The following is a 20349-nucleotide window of genomic DNA, read 5'->3' on the forward strand; positions in this document are numbered from 1 at the left end:
ATAAAGTTCTTTCCACCACAAAGAGGGAGTGCCTTTTCCACACTCCCAATTGCTGCTTCACCCTGGCTATTTACTCTGGCCGTACGCTCAGGCTCCTCTGAATCAGATCCCCAGCACCTTCAGTTAGTTGGACCTGATGGCAAAGGGAGTGTGGGATTGGTCAGGGATTGTCAAGCTGCCAAAGAACACACCTCACTCTCGTTACAACTGACTTGGTCAATTCAAACTGGTCACAGGTGCTGGTCCATCTACAGACTGATAAGTGAGTTTGGCCTAAGGACAGTATCGTCAGTACACTGTTTGGCTTTGAACTGAGTGTTTCCTTTGCCTCAGATCAACATCCCTCTCATGCTCATGTTATTCCTGGTGGATTCAGCTGAAACCTCAAAGTAACGTACAAACAAGGCAGATGAGAGTGTGCAACCTTTTGTCACTCCAAGTTCAATGGATTTGTGCTAGCATTTGACCTCCAGTGTTCTGCCATCACCCACATACACATGATAGGAAGCCCAAGCACAAAGCTGACCTGCATTTGCTAACTCTACCATTTAGTGAGCAGCATGATCCAGCCTAGGATCTGGAGCTAAATAATTGTCCAATCTTTAAAAAGAAGGTAATGCATTTGTGGACACAGATTCCATAAAACCTGATCTGTTTTTGAATAATTATGAGATAAACTGTGTGGCAAGGTGGAGATGCGTCTCTACCTAAGGAGGTGTAAGGCACTCCTTCCCTCTGCTACCCTGTAGGTCATCCTTGGGCAAGGTGTAGCACCTGCTTAGCGCCTCCCAACCCTCCAATCACGGTCATGTGAAGCCACGGGAGCAGGCGGTGAATGGTTGAATGAGCAGCTGGTGCATATCACAAGTCCTGGTTATGCAACCACTGGCACCAGCCAGGAAGACGCTTGAAGAGCATTGATACTGGCCAGAAGAAAGCAATGGCAGCCCACTTCGGTAAGAAAAATTGCCAACAACAATCATGGTCAGGGGAAGACCATGATCACCCACATCATATGATGTACCACATAACAAACAATCGAACCAGATAAACGGATACAGATATCCAAATCTTTTACCTTGGAAATGCAAATTAGGTGGGAATAGGAAAATCAATGGCAGCATCAATTGAGTGAAATAGAAATTATTTGAATAATTTTGTTCATTGCAGTCTCATATCCAGAGCTTCATGCTGACAACTATGGTGCAACTTCTAGTTTGCATGTGCTTCTCTCTGAATGAGAAACTACTGGATGTTCCATGGTTGAAAAGATCTTACCTTCAACCGAAGGGAGAACCGTCCACCTCATGGCCAAAACCAAGGCCAGCGGGGAACCAAAGAGAAAGAAATCAGAGACATCAAAGTCAAATCGAACTGTGGTTCCATCCAATATATTGGTGCTGTTCATCCTCTGTAAATCAGGGTCATCGTTTAACGCACTGGAGTGAATTCTGTATTGAAAATAAATTATTTAAATAAATGCCATTGTCTTAAGGGAAACAGTTTAAATAAAAGCCGACTGATTTTGATCTGGTAACTGCATTTCTTTGCACTTATTGAAATTTGAATATTTTTGCAGTTTAACTCTATGTTAAGGTGTCCCAAGAAAAGTTCAGATCACAGAAACAAACTAGCAATGGGTTTCATATAAAACAAAGCAGTACTGATATAATATGATTCAGAGAGCAACACGAGATTGTAGTGGTTAGAGTGATGCCTTTACAGCTCAGGGTGTCGTTGTTTGGAGTTCAATTCTGATGCCATCTCTAGGTTTCCTCCACATTCCAAAGATGTACCAGGTAGTAGATTAATTGGTCATTATAAATTGTCCTGTGATTAAGCTAGGGTTAAATAGCTGGGTTGCTAGGCAGTGCGGCTGGCTGGGGAGCAGGGTGTAACTCTATAGAGTTACAGCGCGGAACAGAAGACAACAGGCAGGATTACAACAGTCAGTATACTACTGAAGCAGTAACATTTACTTTCCACAGGTTTACGATGCTCAGCTGGAGAGGTTTAGAGAGGATAATGACTTGTACACAGTTGTGCAATCGTCAGAAGCAGAACACAAGCTGCCAGATTCGCACAAACCAGCACGACGTGTGGGCCCACTGCTTCTGTTTCAAACTGGCATCTCTCCCCATTTTTTCAATGAAAATATTCTGTGTTTTTGTAGCATGGTATCTTAGGTATACTCAGTCCAATACGCTGCTGCTACTAACATGTCGACAGAGGAAGTAACTAGAAAAGATAATAGAATGTGATTGTTTATAACAAGAAGAACTGAACACAAAAGTAGGAAAGTTATGCTTCATTTATATAGTATTGCTGAAATCACATCCATGTACACAGTATTGGTTTCTTTATTTAAGGAAGGAAGAAACTCAAAGAAACTTTATTAGAAAAATATGTGGAATGAGACTGTTGTCTTATGAGGGAAGGTTGGTTGAGTTTATACTGGAAACACAAGAGATCCTACACATCAACACACACAAAATGCTGGTGGAACACAGCAGGCCAGGCAGCATCTATAGGGAGAAGCACTGTCGACGTTTCGGGCTGAGACCCTTCGTCAGGACTAACTGAAAAGAAAGATACTAAGAGATTTGCAAGTAGGAGGGGGAGGGGGAAATGCAAAATGATAGGAGAAGACCGGAGGGGGTGGGATGAAGCTAAGAGCTGGAAAGGTGATTGGCAAAAGTGATATAGAGCTGGAGAAGGGAAAGGATCATGGGACAGGAGGCCTCGGGAGAAAGAAAGACGGGAGGGGAGCACCAGAGGGAGATGGAGAACAGGCAGAGAGAGAGAAAAAAAAACAAACAACTAAATATGTCAGGGATGGGGTAAGAAGGGGAGGAGGGGCATTAACAGAAGTTAGAGAAGTCAATGTTCATGCCATCAGGTTGGAGGCTACCCAGCCGGTATATAAGGTGTTGTTTCTCCAACCTGAGTGTGGCTTCATCTTGACAGTAGAGGAGGTCATGGATAGACATATCAGAATGGGAATGGGACGTGAAATTAAAATGTGTGGCCACTGTGAGATCCTGCTTTCTCTGGCGGACAGAGTGTAGGTGTTCAGCGAAACGGTCTCCCAGTCTGCGTCCCAGTCTCCCAGTCAGCTGGTGTGGTATTAGGCGTCCAATGCTCCCAGTGTGGCCTTTTATATATTGGTGAGACCTGACGCAGACTGGGAGACCGTTTCACTGAACACCTACGCTCGGTCCGCCAGAGAAAGCAGGATCTCCCAGTGGCCACACGTTTTAATTCCACGTCCCATTCCCATTCTGATATGTCTATCCATGGCCTCCTCTACTGTCAAGATGAAGCCACACTCAGGCTGGAGGAACAACACATTATATACCGGCTGGGTAGCCTCCAACCTGATGGTATGAACACTGACTTCTCTAACTTCCATTAATGCCCCTCCTCCCCTTCTTACCCCATCCCTGACATATTTAGTTGTTTGTTTTTTTCTCTCTCTCTGCCTGTTCTCCATCTCCCTCTGGTGCTCCCCTCCCGTCTTTCTTTCTCCCGAGGCCTCCCGTCCCATGGTCCTTTCCCTTCTCCAGCTCTATATCACTTTTGCCAATCACCTTTCCAGCTCTTAGCTTCATCCCACCCCCTCCGGTCTTCTCCTATCATTTTGCATTTCCCCCTCCCCCTCCTACTTTCAAATCTCTTAGTATCTTTCCTTTCATTTAGTCCTGATGAAGGGTCTCAGCCTGAAACGTCGACAGTGCTTCTCCCTATAGATGCTGCCTGGCCTGCTGTGTTCCACCAGCATTTTGTGTGTGTAGTTTGAATTTCCAGCATCTGCAGATTTCCTTGTGTTAGATCCTACACATGCTGGAAATCCAGAGGAACTCAGCAAGTCAAGCAGCATCAATGGAGAGAAACTAACAGCCAATGTTCCCGGCTGAGACCCTTCATCAGGATTTAAAGGCTTATATTGGCTTGGGATTAGAGGAGTGAGTGAAACTTGACTGAAGCCTATAAGAATCAAAGGTCACTGTTTATAATAGAGGCCTCCATTTAAGGAGGCAGACGTTTCTCTCTCAGGGACATGAATGTTTGCAACTGTTTTCATCAAGGTTTGATGGAAGCAGAGTCTTTGAATCTTTTTTTAAGACAGAAGTAGTTTCTAGATAAGGAGGGAAGTGAAAGGTTATGGGGAGTGAATGGAGTGCAGAGGTGAGGTTACAATCATATCACCTATGACCATATTGAATGACAGCACAGTCTGGAGAAAACAAGTTGGTCTACCCTTATGCCTAATTTATATTTTCTTAAGTTCAACTGTACATAATTATGTGAACTAACTACATGCCTTAAGATCTCTTGTGCCAAAAATAATTTGGTGTAATAAGAGAAACACAAACAAGAGAATATCTGCAGACGCTGGAAATGGTACACTTCAGGAACTGGCTTAGTGAATGCTTGCCACAGTTCTTGGAGGACAACCCAAATATACCCAAGTCCAGGTGACATCTGGACTTCTAAGAAGTACCGTCACGGAGCGCAGCGTAGTTCACCCCAGACAAGACTAGTAACACAGGAGTGGAGGCTGCTGATGATGTTTGTTCCTTCCCTCACTAGAACCCAGTGGTGGTGATCCATCTGGTGAGACTAAATATACAAAGATACACAAGCCCCTGCTAGGATTCCGGAAGGGGTACGGCTTGGTGCTACTGGTGTCCAAGATAAAATTTTAAAGTTCAAAATAAAATTTATTATCAACATACGCATACGTCACCATATACAATACTACCTTGAGATTCATTTTCTTGTAGGCATTCACAGTAGAACAAAAAATACAATGGAATCAAAGGAAAATCTACACACAAAGATTGACAAACAACTAAGGTGCAGAACAAGACAAACTATGTAAATACAAAATATATAAATGAATAATACTGCGAACGTAAGTTGTAGAGGTTAATTTTAATTAGTTAACTATGACCTCATAAAGAGATGCTGTTGATAGAGGCGAGTGCATACTTGCTGCTCTCGTGACCCATGGTGCTTTGAAGAGTGGGTTCACCAGAACTGGCCCAGTGTCAAGGCCACTGTGAGTAAACAAAAAATCAAGGACCCTTGGCAGGCTTTGTTTGGGACAATATCTGAATGTCTCAGCATGTTTACCTCTCCACTGCCTGCAAGTTCCCATTCTGCCAAAGTTTAAATTTTTACAGCAGTAATTATGAGGAATATTACAAATTAATTAATTTTAGTAACAAGACTCGAAATTTTTCATTCAATTGGTCTAAAAAGGGTAATTAGGAAAAAATTACGGCAATTTGTAAGAATGATATATTTTTAATTTTCTATATAGTGGTGGGGATGATAAACTGAACCTTTTAAAATAAAGATATATAAAAATGACTAGTGGCTCTTCATTAAAAAATCATGGAATGTAATAGTGCAATATTTGAAGCATTTAATAAATCACTCAGCTCTTAAATTGCATGGCTAAACCGTCATTTTAATACTGAACAACTGTCAATACAGAAAACATTGTAAGATTTGTGGGTTTTATTGCTGGATGGATTTTAATGCTTGCCAATGAAAGATGATCTGAAAAATATTGTATTCAAATAAAATTTGATGCTGACATCAAAATCCTACAATGTTTAAATAGGGTGAGCACCCCTCATCTGAAAACCTCCAAAATCTGAAACTTTTTGAGCACTGACATGTCGCCGCAAACAGAAAATTCCACAAGACACCAGGAAGGTTCCCAGGCAATGGGCAGATCTCTGTGCACCGCAGACAGTTCCTAGAAGTGACCTGACATGCCCTGAGTGGGGTCCTGTTGGTGAAAGGTTGTTTTCAGCAGTCCTCACACAGCCAGAACTTTGTGCATTACTCACAGCGGTTATTCCCTGCTCTTTGTTGTGAAGATATTGTGGAAAATGTCCAAAAGGCCTGCAGTTACTCCTATGGGTAATTGTGAGAAGAAGCAGAGGAAGCATTTACGTTTATCTATAACACAGAAAGTCAAGTTGTTAGAAAAACTTGACAGCGGTGTGAACGTGAAGCATCTGACAGATGAGTATGGTGCTGCAATGACCCCTATCTGTACCCGAAGAAGCAGAAGGACAAACTGTTAAAGATCAATGCTGAAAGTAATGAATAGAAGTTAAATAGAAAAACACCATATAAAGCAACAACTGAAGATCTTGATCATGCATTGAAAGAGTGGACTCATCAGTGTTGGAGTGAACATAGGCTGCTTAACAGTATGCTGATTATGAAGCAAAGATCTATCACAATGAACTTAAAATTGAAGGTAATTGTGAATATTCAGCAGGCTGGTTGCAGAAAGTTAAGATAAGGCATGGAATTAATTTTTTAAAGATTTGTGGTGAAAGAGATGTAAAATTAGTCAGCTCCATCATGGGTATTAGCCTCCGAAGTATTCAAGATACCTTCACGGAGTGGTACCTCAGGAAGGCGGGTGTCCATCACTAAAGGCCTGCATCACCCATGACTTGCCGTCATCTCATTGGTACCATCAGGTAGGAGACCGATTGAGGAACAGCTTCTTCCCCTCTGCCATCCGATTTCTAAATGGACATTGAACCTATGAACACTACTTTACTACATTTGTTTTTATTTCTGTTTTTGCACTACATATTTAATAATGCATATATTTAGTGAGCTTCTAGCAAGATGGCAACCCAACTGGTTGGCTTCTACAGGGTCAACAAAAGGTGCTACCGTTCTACTTAAGCGTACGTCCAATGATCGCAAGATCTTGCTATACGTAAAGAACACAAAGGTCTGCAGGTCTACACCATCAGTGCATTGCTTGCTGTGCAGAGATAATGAAGGAAATGCACAATGTTCTGCTGCCTGAGTCGATGGAGGCTGACAGTCAAGTAATGATTGGCCGTCATGGTCGCTTTTCTTGTGATCTCAAGACCACTTTGAACATTGCTAACTGTAGGCCGCAAGCTTGGGTTGTTGATTCATTGAATGCGAGCAGAAATGGATGGAGGGGGCCTAGTCCTCGGTGTTAGCGAGGGGTAGGCCTGAATCCACGGTGTCACCTGTTGGCAGCCGCCAGGTGTGGTGTGGCATGGTGCCCAGAACGGAGTCGGTGGGCCCTCCCAGCGTTTCGCTTGGCATAAAATAAGCTCTGTTGTGGCCGACTGCAGATTTCTTTAGTGGCACTCAGTGGCCCTTGGCCTCGAGCTGCAGGGTTGCTTGCTTTTCAGCCAGCAGTAAGGCGTCCATGCCATCGCACTTTACTGTGGCACAATTGTGGCTACTGAATACTTACAATGGACTGAGGGGTCCGGACTATATACATAAGTTATCTGCTTGTGTTTTCCTAATATTATTTATGCATCTGTAAGGACTAGGCCTCAAAGCCATGGTGTCACCTAGCAGGTGTCGGGTCCAGTCAACAGATGATATCGGTGGCCTGAGGGTCTGGACCACCCTATGTGTAACTCATTGCCGGGGTGGGGGGGGGGGGGGAGGAGGTGGGCCTCTGGACTCTTTTTATGTGATTGGGATCTTGTGTGTGCTTACAGTGTGTGATGGTTGGTAACATGTCTTTGCACCTTGACCCCGTAGTCACACGGTCTCGTTTGGCTGTATTCACGAGTATTTGTGTATGGTTTAAATGAAAATTAAACTTGAATTGAATTGATACTTAGACGGTAATTCAGTTTTTTAAAAAAATTATCATGTATTGCTTTGTACTGCTGCCACAAGTTTAACAAATTTCACAACATATGCCCATGATATTAAACCTGATTCTGATAAAACATCTGCTGATCATGAAGAAGTAGAGAAGTTTATTGATGGGTTTTCTAAGATTATTGCTGATGAAAATCTAACATGATGAACGGTTGCATCAGTACATATGTGTGACGAACAAGTGTAAGACAAGACAGCTTTCAGACAGCACAAAAATTCCTAGTCGGGAACGATGGCGGTGCCACCCAGCCACTGACTGACTGCCTGGGTGGCTGAGGTAGTGACAGCTTACCTTTCAGATGCTTCAATATACACATTATCATTTCATACACAAAATTATTATACACAACTACCCTCAGAGTATATGTATAAGCTGTATACGTAATGTAAATAGATTTCAGGTTTAGACTTAGGTCCCATCCCCAAGCCATCTCATTATATAGATACAAATATTCCAAATTCCGAAAAAAATTCCAAAATCCGAAACATTTCTGACCCCAAGCATTTCAGCTAAGGGGAGATCAATCTGTATCATTTTCTATCAGACATTATTTTAGATTTAATTCAAGTGCTCTCTGCATTTGACAAAGATATCATGCTTTTCTAGTCATGCTTAAGTTAATGATTATAATTTCTTCCTTTTCACTCCAATATTATGACTGATACGGCTCAATAAAATTACGTTTGATATTTTAAACTGCTTCATGCAGAAAAAAGAAGCATGAAACATTGTGAACGTTAAGGTACACCAGTGATTCAATCATTAGAAGCCTATCATTATATGTTGTAATACAGTATCAAGAATGTTTTAACAGAGCTTCAGTCAATGCTGTCCAAACCCTTGCTTCATTGCTGAACTCACCACTCTATGTGCTGATCAGACCTGTAAACCTCCCACCCAGAAGCTCCTCAGTTTCAAATTGAGAATTTTAGTGGCCACCTCACTCCTGGACCATTGAGCCACCAATGTACGGCTCCATTCCAGTGGGGCTCTGAGGGAGCTGCCTTTCCACCTGCAGCAACCCAGGATTCCCAGCAATACATCACGAGTCCGGTCTGGGCCAATCTTAGATACTATAAGACCATTAGATATAGGAACAGATTTAGACCATTTGGCCCTCTGAGGCTGCTCTTCTATTCAATCACGACTGATAAGGTTTGCTTTTCCCAACCTTATTCTCCTACCTTCTGTCCATATACCTGAATCAATCAAGAACCTATCAATCTGTGCCTTAGATGCACCCAAGGACGTGGCCTGTACTATCCTCTGTGGTAATGAATTCCAGAGGTTCACCACCCTCTGGCTAAAGAGATTCCTTCTTACATGTAGGTCCTTACCCAGACGGCAGACTGCCTTGCAGAAAGGGTATTAGTGAGACTGATGGACAACGGTATTGCTGATCAACTGGCGGGAGTGTTTACTGACATCATTAACCTCTCACATCACCTACATCAAGCAGGTTTCTAACATACCAGTGTCCTAGAAGGATATGGTAACCTGCCTCAATGACTATCATCCAGTAGCACTGGATCATCCACTGTGATGAAGTGCTTTGAGAGGTCGGTGATGAAGTATTTCAACTGCTGCCTGAGGAATAGCCTGAATCCGCTCCAGTTTGCCCACCATCACAACAGGTCAACAGCAGATGCCAGATATTGGCCCTTCACTCAGCTCTGGAACACCTGAACAAAGATGCATATGTCACAATGCTCTTCATTAGCTACAGCTCAGCATTCAACATTATTACCCCCTCAAAACTTATCACTAAGCTGCAAACCCCAGGCCTCAATACCTCCCTGTGCAATTGGATCCTCAATTCCCCACCTTGCAGACCCCAGTCAGTTCAGATTGGCAAGCAATATCTCATCACGAGCACCATCAGCCAAGTGCACCACAAGGATGTGTGCTTAGCCCCCTGCTCAACTCATTTTATGCCTATGACTGTTGGCCAAATCAAAGATAGTGACAAATCAGGCACATAGGAGGAAGATTGAAAATCTCATTGAAAACTGCAACAGTATCAATGTCTCCATTGACTACAGGAGGAAAAGACTGGAGGTGTATCAGCCAGTCCTCATTAGGGGATGAGAGGTAGAGGGTAAGTAACTTTAAATTCGTTAGCATCAACATATCAGAGGATCTGTACTCAGAGCAGCATGTAGCATGTAAGAGCCATCACAATGAAGAGACAATGGCACCCCTACGTTCTTAGAAGTGTGCTTCTAAGATTCGACATGTCACCAAAAACTTTGACAAACTTCTACAGATGCACAGTGGAGAGTATACTAACTGGCTGCATCAGGACATGGAATGGAAGAACCAATGCCTGCCTATAAATGGAAATGGCTGCACAAAAAGTTGGATGCAGCCCAGTCCAGCACAGAACAAGCCCACTCCACCATTGAGCATACTTACATGGAACAATGTCACAAGAAAGCATCATCAAGGTCCCACACCATCCAGGCCATGCTTACAGTTACTACCCCTTCAACCATCAGACTCCTGAACCAGTGAACTGATTGCCACTCTGAACTGATTCTACAACCTACAGACCCAATTTCCAACATTCCATGACTCAAGTGTCCACAATTCATTTCATTTTATTTATTTATTCCAAGCAAGATACAGCACGGAACAGTCCCTCCTGGCCCAATGAGACGCAGTGCCTATTTACCACTAGTCCAATCACAGGACAATTTACAATGATCAATTAGCCTACCAATCGGGACGTCTTTGTACTGAGGGAAAAAACTGGAGCCCCCGAAAGAAACCCATGCCGTCCTAGAGAGAACGATCCCACTTCTTTCCGATGATGCCAACACCAGAATAGATCTCAGATTTCCAGAACACCCGAGCTGTAATAGGTTTGCACTAACTGCTACGCTACTATCTTTTGTCTGTACAATTGGTCTTCTTTTGCACACTGGCTGCTTGTCAGCCCCTATGCAGAGTTCTGGTAAATTCAAGTTCAAGTCAAGTTTATTGTTATTCAGTCATTCACATGCACACATGTACGTATACAAACTAACATATGACCAAGGTGTTAAACACAGTACATATATCACTACACCAGATAAAATAATATTAACACAGTAGCATTAGTAGTTAAGTATTCTGCAGCTGTACAAGTTGAGATAATGTGCATATATGACACACAGCTAAATATACAATAATATTACTGCTACTGGCACTGTAATAAATATTGTTGCCTGGATTGGAGTGCATGCCCTATAAGAATAGTTTGAGTGAACTTGGCCTTTTCTCCTAGGAGCGACGGAGGATGAGAGGTGACCTGGTAGATGTGTATAAGATGATGAGTGGCATTGATCGTGTGGATCACCAGAGGCTTTTTCCCAGGGTTGAAATGGCTAACACGAGGGGGCATAGTTTTAAGGTGCTTGGAAGTAGGTACAAAGGGTACGTCAGAGGTAGGTTTTTCACACAGAGAGTGGTGGGTGCGTGGAATGCACTGCCAGCCAAGGTAGTAGAGGTGGATACAATAGGGTCTTTTTGGAGACTCTTAGATAGGTATATGGAGCTTAGACAAATATAGGGCTATGCATTAGGGAAATGCAAGGCAGTTTCTCGAATAGGTTATATGGTGGCACAACATTGTACTGTGCTGTAGATTTCTATGTTCTAAATAAATATTGGGGTGTGGTGGGCAGCAAGGAAGGTTATCTTGGCTTGCAGAGGGAACTGCATCAGCTGGAAAAATGAGCTGGAAAATGGCAGATGGAATGCAATGCAGACAAGTGCAAAGTGTTGCCCTTCAGGAGGACCAACCAGGGTAGATCTTACTCAGTGAAAGGGAGGGATCTGAGGAGTGTGGTAGAACAAAGAGATCTGGGAATACAGGTCCATAATTCATTGTAAGTGGTATCACAGGTAGATACTGCCAGGTCATGAAGAAAGCTTTTGGCACTTTGACCTCATAAATCAACGTATTGAGTACAGGAGATGGGACGTTATATTGAAGCTGTATAAGATGTTAATGAGGCCTAATTTGGATATTGTGTGCAGTTTTGGTCACCTGCCTACAGGAAAGATGTAAGTAAGGTTGAGTACAGAGTACCGAGGAAATTTCCAAGGATGTTGCCAGATCTGGAGGGTCAGCTATAAGGGAAGATTGAATAGATTATGTCTTTATTCCTTGGAATATAGAAGATCAAGAGGAGATTTGATAGAGGTATACAAAATTATGAAGGGTATAAATTGGGTAAATGCAAGCAGACTTCTTTTCAATGAGGTTAGACGCGACTACAACAAGAGGTCATGGGTTAAGAGTGAAAGGTGAAAAGTGTAAGGGAAACATGAGGGGAAACTTCTTCACTCAGAGGTTGTGAGAGTGTGGAACGAGCTACCAGCACAAGTGGTGCATGCAAGCTCCATTTCAATGTTTAAGTAAAGTTTGGAAAGGTACATTGATGGTAGGGGCATGGAGGGCTATGGTCATGGTTCAGGGTGATGGGAGTAGGCAGTTTAAATGGTTTCAGCAGGGACTAAATGAGCTAAAGTGCCTGTTTCTGTGCTCTACTTCTCTATGAATTGAATTGAATTAACTTTATTACTTGCATCCTTCATATATATGAGTAAAACTCTTTATGTTATGTCTCCACCTAAATGTGCAATTTATAATAATTTGTAATAAATAACTCTAAGTTGTTGTGTTCACACTAATTCACAAGCCAGTCTTCCCTGTCCCTGTATGACAACTCCTGGGCACTGGTGCTTCAAAGATGAATTGGGGATGTGCTCCAATTCATTGAGGATTACTTCAAAATAATGGAGCAGTCTGGTTTACACTGCCCAGAGTGAAATAACAATTCCTGACCCCTACTTCCTCTGTAATTAACTATTTTTTTCACTGAGCTAGCTGGTTCAGGTACTGAGCAGGAACAATGGAGTGAATGTGGCTCCCACGTTTAATCTACTCCAATAAATTTAAAGGCACCAGTTTAATTTGGGTGGCATGGTAGCACAGTGGTTAGCTCAATGCTTTACAGTATATTCATCCCTCCTTATCCGCGAGGGATTGGCTCTGGGACGCCTCGCAGATACCAAAAAACGCAGATGCTCAAGTCCCTTATTCAACCAGTCTCAATACGGTGGATCTTAGGACCCAGCGGAAACCCAGACCTTATTTAACCTGCTCAGTGCAGTGGACATTAGGACCCAGTGGCGGAGCTCTGAATCCACAGTGTTTCTGTTCACGAAAATAATCACGATCACAATTGAAAATAAAATGGAAATAATACAGCGATCAGAAAAAGGTGAAACGCCACCGGTCACTGTAAAAGCGTTAGACTCTGTTGGTCAACGATCGGAACAATTTTAAAGGATAAACTGAGAAAGGCCCTGCCCTGATGAAAGCTACAGTTATTACTAAGCAACGCAGTGGTTTAGTTATTGGGCTTTGGGGTTTTGAGTTTTTGATCCTCCACAACAACCCGGCACGGATGGAGAGCGCACGGATGGAGTTTGTACATTCTCCGTGACTGCGTGGATTTCCTCTGGTTGCTCTGGTTTCCTCCCACAGTCCAAAGATATACTCACTGGTAGGTTAATCTGTGATTGTAAATTGTCCCATGATTAGACTAGGATTAAATCGGGGGAGTGCTGAGCGGCATGGCTCAAGAGGCTGGAAGGCCCTATTCCACACTGTACTTCAATAAATATGTAAATAAATTTGCCCTGGACATGAGGCAGGAGTTCAAATTCCACATATTACTGATGGAGAACTTACGTGCAATTAATTACTTAATTAATTTGAAATATGTCAAAAATAGTTTCGGGGGTAACCGTGAAACTAACATTTTTTTTTAACATAAACACATCCAATTCAATTCTTTGAGAAGAGACTCTATCGCCTTCACCGAGATTAACCCACTTAGGAGACCAGGCCCACAGAAATGTTGTCTACTCTCAACTTCCTTTTAGAATGTCCAAGCAAGAAAATGCATTGAGTTTGAGCAGCAAGTGACTTTGCCAAGTAACATCCACATTCTCTAAAAATGATCTTAGAAAGGAAGAAATGTTTTACATGACTCAGAAAAAAAGAGGAATGTTTCACCCTCCCAACAATTCCACTTAATTCACATTAGTAATCTCTGTCACGATTACCTTGACAGAAGAGACTGATGCTGTGTCATGGCATCACAGTCATAGGTAGAAGAGTCACTCTGTTTTCTTGACAATATCTTTCTTGGTTCCTTAGTTTCGATCCCCGAGATGTCAATGTTGCTTTTGCTAAGTCGTTTACTGGTGCTCAAGTCCGATCCAGGTTCATCTGATAAATGTGCGTTATCCTGGGCCAGAATAAAAATAGTTAACAAGCAAACAGAAGATCAGCACAGGATCGAAGTAAGCTGCAGAGAGTTGTAAAATTAGACAGCTCCATCATAAGTACTAGCCTCCATAGATTCCAAGACATCTTCAAGGAGTGGTGCCTCAGGAAAGCGGTGTCTATCATTAAGGACCCCCACCACCGAGAAAATGCCCTCTTCTCATTATCACCATCAGGAAGGAGGTACAGAAGCTTGAAGATAAATACTCAATGATTCAGGAACGGCTTCTTCCCCTCTGCCATCCGATTTCTAAACAGACACGGACCCCATGAACACTACCTCACAACTTAAAAAAAAAATTATTTCTGTTTTTTACCCTACCCTACTTATTTTAACTTCACTATTTCATATATATATTTACTGTAATTATTTTTTTCTCTATTTATCATGCTGCAAATTTAACCAAGTTCACGGCATATGCCGATGATATTAAACCTGACTCTGATATCTAAACTTTAAGTCTGTTTGCAAAACATGATTCCATAGAAGCAGATTGAATTCTTTCTTTCCAGATTCTTACTACCGCTCTGTACAGTGAAGAACACTGTTTTGTTCAGTGAAATAAGAAGCCAAGGCTATTCCCTACAAAAGTGTTAATGAAACTTTGATAAAGAACACTTACAGCAAGGGAAAGATACATAGATTTGATGCCAAAGACAACAATGAGTGAAATGTCATTTTAATCAAGTTTATTAACCGGGAAATTCAAATGAATTACCCCTCACGCATTTTGCCTGCCATGTTTCAGGAAGTGTGTGTATTTAACGCAACTCGTGTAGGACTCCTGGTACCTGAATGCTACCGAAGCTCCCTCTCCTGCTGCTGTTCTGGCTTTCGCATGTTGTGTGTGAACTGTAACACAGGGCGTCAAATCCCAGAATTCCTCCCACACAGTCACCAATTAAGCAGACCTATTGGAGAAGAAAGAGAAACAAATGAAAATCATCTGTAAAAGGCATATTGACTCCGAGCTGAAAGGCAATCATATTAGTATTCATGCTGCTAGCTACAACGTCACCTCAGGAGAGACAAACACAACAGGGACTCCAGTGTAATTAGCGCTCCCTATATCCTGAAACCTCACAATGCGGGAGGCCAAAAGTTGATTCTATCCATTGCACTATCACTCTTCCGTGTACCAATAGGCACAGTGGGAACACCAAACATAATAGCTGTTTTCAGTCTATACAATTACCATTCTCCACATCAAACTGCTTACACAGGGATATCCAAATGTAATAACAATTTCTTCCACTCTCTCTGAATTATCACACTCCATAAACATCAGCCCCATAGAAAACGAGCTAGATGAAATAACAGCCCTCTCTCTCATTCTCCCCACTGGTGTCCTCTTTGTAGACATATCACATATTGGGGATATCACACGGTATTTTGTTATAGTTAACAATGCAATGGTTAATTCGTACCCTGTACTCTCTAGGATGACTGTAATCATTGCCTATAGGGAAGTTTCCACTTCCCTTGGAGAACTACTTCTTATGCTGGGAGTGCCCGTCGTCAGGCTCTGGCAGTATTGCCAGGCACTGCTCTGTAACAGTGGCCTGCCCTGGTTTTGGGGGGGGGGGGGGGTTGTGTGTGTGACAGAGAGACAGAGAGAGAGAGGGGAGGGAGGGATCTTAGGGGCTTAGTTTCCTGTTGTTGTCTTGTATGTTCTGCTGTTGTTGTATTGTTCTCCTGAGCACTGTGGGAAGCTATGGTGGCCGCCGGAATGTGTGGTGACATTTGTGAGCTTTCCCCTGTACAGCCTTAGGTTGTGTTGGTTGTCAATGCAAACAACTGCATGTTTTGATGTATATGTGATAAATAAATGAATCAGAATCTGAATCTCACTTTCCCAAGTCTCTGGTCTTAAACTTGACCTCTCTCCCCTACTCAGGACCTTAACCCATGGTCGTGCAATTGCTGTTGCTCGCCTCCCATTACCCTGCTGAAAACCACAAACTGCTGATTGGCTTCCTGCTCATTCCCCACACCCGATTCCCCACACATGAGCATCCTTGACTCTTCGGAATAGAATTGTGGCAAATGCAAGTCAAAATTACAGCTGTACATTCCACTCCTCTTCTGAAATTCCATTCTATCAATGGAACCAAGCTCACAGTTGTTCACAACCAGAGACAAACTTCTAACGCAAAGACAGCTTATATGGACTTGCTAGAAGACAGATAAGAGCACTACAAGCTGCCTGCAAATGCTCAAGTAGGAAACTGACCAGATTAATGAAATCAGATGTAATATTTGGTGCCCTTTGGGATTCTCCATTCAAGTGCAGTGATTATTCCCTGCACTGACATATTTCTTAGCAAAATTAATATTCACCCTAATGACTGTCTATCTGTGGTAAACTATGTATACCTGTCTGGACACGCCCCTCTGCTGACTGCTCCTGTGGCTCGTCCCGCAGACCCCTGTATAAAGGCAATTGAGGCACTGCTCCTCCCTCAGTCTCCGAGATGTCGTGCTCCCTTTTTGCTGTTAATAAAAGCCTATCATTCACTTTCTGTCTCCGAGAGTTATTGACGGTGCTCCACTATCAAAAATGGCAATGCCATTAGCCACCATTGGTTAACAACAAAGTGCTCAGTAAGTGCTAGCTTGTGGTGCTAGGAATGTGCCACACATGTGGAAAGATCTAATGGTCTATCTCCAGTTCACCAGCTTTGCTTTTGAAGGCAGCACTGAGAGGCAAGGGGCTGTGACAACTAGCATTTCACTTTGACAATACACAGTAAAACTTGAGTTTAGCAGTGAAAGTGATATGGTAATTAACTCACTGATTGGCATTCAGAGGCTTACTCATTTGCAATGCAGGGCTATAGACCCAGTAGCCACTTTATTAGATCACTCCTGTACCTTTAGCAGTGACCACTGAGTGTATGTTCATGGTCTTCTCCTGCTATAGCCCATTCACTTCAAGGTTTGGTGTGTTGTGCATTCAGAGATGCTCCTCTGCACACCGCAGCCATAACACGTAGTTTTTGAGTTACTCTAGCCTTCCTGTCAGCTTAAACTAGTCTGGCCATTCTCCACAGACTTTTCTCATTAACATGGCATTTTCGCCACAGAACTACTGCTCACTAGATTTTTTTTGCTTTTCACACCATTCTCTGTAAACTCTAGAGACAGCTGTGCATGAAAATCCCTGGAAATTGGCACGTTCTGAGATACTCAAACCACCCTATCTGGCACCAACAGTCATCCCACGGTCAACGTCACTTAGCTGTTATTTCTTCCCTATTGTGATGCCTGGTCTGAACCTCTTGACCAGGTCTGCATGCTTTTATGCTTTGAGTTCAGAAGTTTAACGGGGACACAACTGTGCAAGCGTGTGTAAGTCGGACCGTGAGGCAGCGGGAGTATTTAAAGAAAAGTTTGCGGCAGTAGGTCATTTTCTTCGGCAGTTTAACGGGGACACAACTGTGTAAGCGCGTGTAAGTCAGACTGTGAAGCAGCAGGAGTATTTAAAGAGAACAGTAGACGGAGCGGGCGACGTTGTAACGGGCAACGGAGTAGAGGGAGACAGCATAGAAAGGCTTTGTCTCGAGAGACTTTGGCGAGCAGAGGCTGAGGACGAGCTTCACTCCAAGTGAGGTAAGGCCGGGTAAGTTCCTTTCAAAGGAGAAAGTTTCAAAAGTTGAGGCAAGTATTGGGTAGGTCATGTCAGCTGAGATCAGCCCCGTGGTTTGTTCATCCTGCAGCATGTGGGAAATCAGGAATACTTCCAGTGTCCCTGACGACTATGTGTGCAGGAAGTGTGTCCAACTGCAGCTTCTGGCTGACCGCATTGAGCGTCTGGAGCTGCGATTGGGTTCATACTGGAGCATCCGCGATGCTGAGAAAGTCATGAATAGCATGTTTAGTGAGTTGGCCACACCGCAGGTAAAGGCTACACAGGCAGAAAGGGAAGGGGTGGCCACTAGACAGTGTAGCAGTAGGCAGGTAGTGCAGGAGTCCCCTGGGGTCATCTCCCTCCTAAACAGATATGCTGTTTTGGATACTGTTGGGGGAGATGTCTCATCAGGGGAAGGCAGCAGCAGCCCAGTTCATTGCATCATGGGTGGCTCTGCGGCACAAGAGGGAAGGAAAAGGAGTGGGAGAGCTATAGTGATAGGGGATTCGATTGTAAGGGGAATAGGTAGGCGTTTCTGCGGCCGCAAACGAGACTCCAGGATGGTAAGTTGCCTCCCTGGTGCAAGGGTCAAGGATGTCTCTGAGCGGCTGCAGGACATTCTGGAATGGGAGGGTGAACAGCCAGTGGTCGTGGTGCACACAGGTACCAACGATATAGGTAAAAAATGGGATGAGGTCCTACAAGGTGAACTTAGGGAGTTAGGAGATAAACTAAAAAGTAGGATCACAAAAGTAATAATCTCTGGATTACTACCAGTGCCACGTGCTAGTCAGAGTAGAAATAGGAGGATATTTCAGTTGAATACGTGGCTTGAAAAATGGTGCAAGGGGGAGGGATTCAAATTTCTGGGGCATTAGGTGGGACCAGTATAAACAGGACGGTCTGCACCTGGGCTGGACTGGAACCAATGTCCTAGGGGGAGCGTTTGCTACTGCTGTTCAGGAAGCTTTAAACTAATGTGGCAGGGGAATGGGAACAAGTGCAGAGAGACAGAGGGGTGTAAAATGAGGGTAGAAGCAAAAAGTAGTAAGGTGAAAAGTAAAAGTGGCAGGCAGGCAAATCCAGGGCAAAAAGCAAAAAGGGCCACTTTTCAACATAATCGTATAAGGGCTAAGAGTGTTGTAAAAACAAGCCTGAAGGCTTTGTGTGTCAATGCGAGGAGCATTTGTAACAAGGAGGATGAATTGAATGTGCAGATAGTTATTAATGAATATGATATAGTTGGGATCACAGAGACATGGCTCCAGGGTGACCAAGAATGGGAGCTCAACATTCAGGGATATTCAATATTCAGGAGGGATAGACAGGAAAGAAAAGGAGGTGGGGTAGCATTGCTGGTCAGAGAGGAGATTAACGCAATAGAAAGGAAGGACATTAGCCTGGAGGATGTGGAATCGATATGGGTAGAGCTGCATAACACTAAGGGGCAGAAAACGCTGGTGGGAGTTGTGTACAGGCCACCTAACAGTAGTAGTGAGGTTGGGGATGGCATTAAACAGGAAATTAGAAATGTGTGCTATAAAGGAACAGTAGTTATAATGGGTGACTTCAATCTATATATAGATTGGGTGAACCAAATTGGTAAGGGTGCTGAGGAAGAGGATTTCTTGGAATGCATGCGGGATGGTTTTCTGGACCAACATGTCGAGGAACCAGCTAGAGAGCAGGCCATTCTAGATTGGGTATTGAGCAATGAGGAAGGGTTAGTTAGCAATCTTGTCATGCGAGGCCCTTTGGGTAAGAGTGACCATAATACGGTGGAATTCTTCATTAAGATGGAGAGTGACATAGTTAATTCAGAAACAAAGGTTCTGAACTTAAAGAAGGGTAACTTTGAAGGTATGAGACGTGAATTAGCTAAGATAGACTGGCAAATGATACTTCAAGGGTTGACGATGGATATGCAATGGCAAGCATTTAAAGATCGCATGGATGAACTACAACAATTGTTCATCCCAGTTCGGCAAAAGAATAAACCAGGGAAGATAGTGCACCCATGGCTGACAAGGGAAATTAGGGATAGTATCAAGTCCAAAGAAGAAACATATAAATTAGCAAAAATAAAGCAGCACACCTGAGGACTGGGAGAAATTCAGAGACCAACAGAGGAGGACAAAGGGCTTAATTAGGAAAGGGAAAAAAGATTATGAGAGAAAGCTGGCAGGGAACATAAATACTGACTGTAAAAGCTTTTATAGTAATGTGAAAAGAAAAAGATTGCTCAAGACAAATCTAGGTCACTTACAGGCAGAAACAGGTGAATTGATCATAGGGAACAAAGACATGGCAGACCAATTGAATAACTACTTTGGTTCTGTCTTCACTAAGGAGGACATAAATAATCTTCCGGAAATAGTAAGGGACCGGGGGTCTAGTGAGATAGAGGAACTGAGGGAAATACATGTTAGTAAGGAAGTGATGTTAGGTAAATTAAAGGGATTAAAGGCAGATAAATCCCCAGGGCCAGATTGTCTGCATCCCAGAGTGCTTAAGGAAGTAGCCCAAGAAATAGTGGATGCATTAGTGATAATTTTTCAAGACTCCTTAGATTCTGGATTAGTTCCTGAGGATTGGAGGGTGGCTAATGTAACCCCACTTTTTAAAAAAGGATGGAGAGAGAAACCAGGCAATTATAGACCGGT

At 43.1% G+C, this 20349-nt stretch overlaps 1 protein-coding gene across 10 annotated transcripts in view; it reads right to left on the bottom strand.

The window, feature by feature from the left end:
• Nucleotides 1-20349, bottom strand: part of pitpnm3 (PITPNM family member 3) — a 626734-nt gene that overhangs the window by 95524 nt on the left and 510861 nt on the right. For all 10 annotated transcript variants that reach the window (XM_073053476.1, XM_073053473.1, XM_073053474.1 and 7 more), the window contains 3 exons: nt 14847-14966; nt 13832-14016; nt 1279-1451 (listed from right to left, as the gene is read on the bottom strand). In XM_073053476.1, coding sequence (XP_072909577.1) covers nt 1279-1451; nt 13832-14016; nt 14847-14966 — 478 coding nt within the window. The remainder of the gene's footprint in view (nt 1-1278; nt 1452-13831; nt 14017-14846; nt 14967-20349) is intronic.

Source organism: Hemitrygon akajei, chromosome 8, assembly GCF_048418815.1.
Source record: "Hemitrygon akajei chromosome 8, sHemAka1.3, whole genome shotgun sequence".
In the NCBI taxonomy this organism is placed as follows: Eukaryota; Metazoa; Chordata; class Chondrichthyes; order Myliobatiformes; family Dasyatidae; genus Hemitrygon; species Hemitrygon akajei.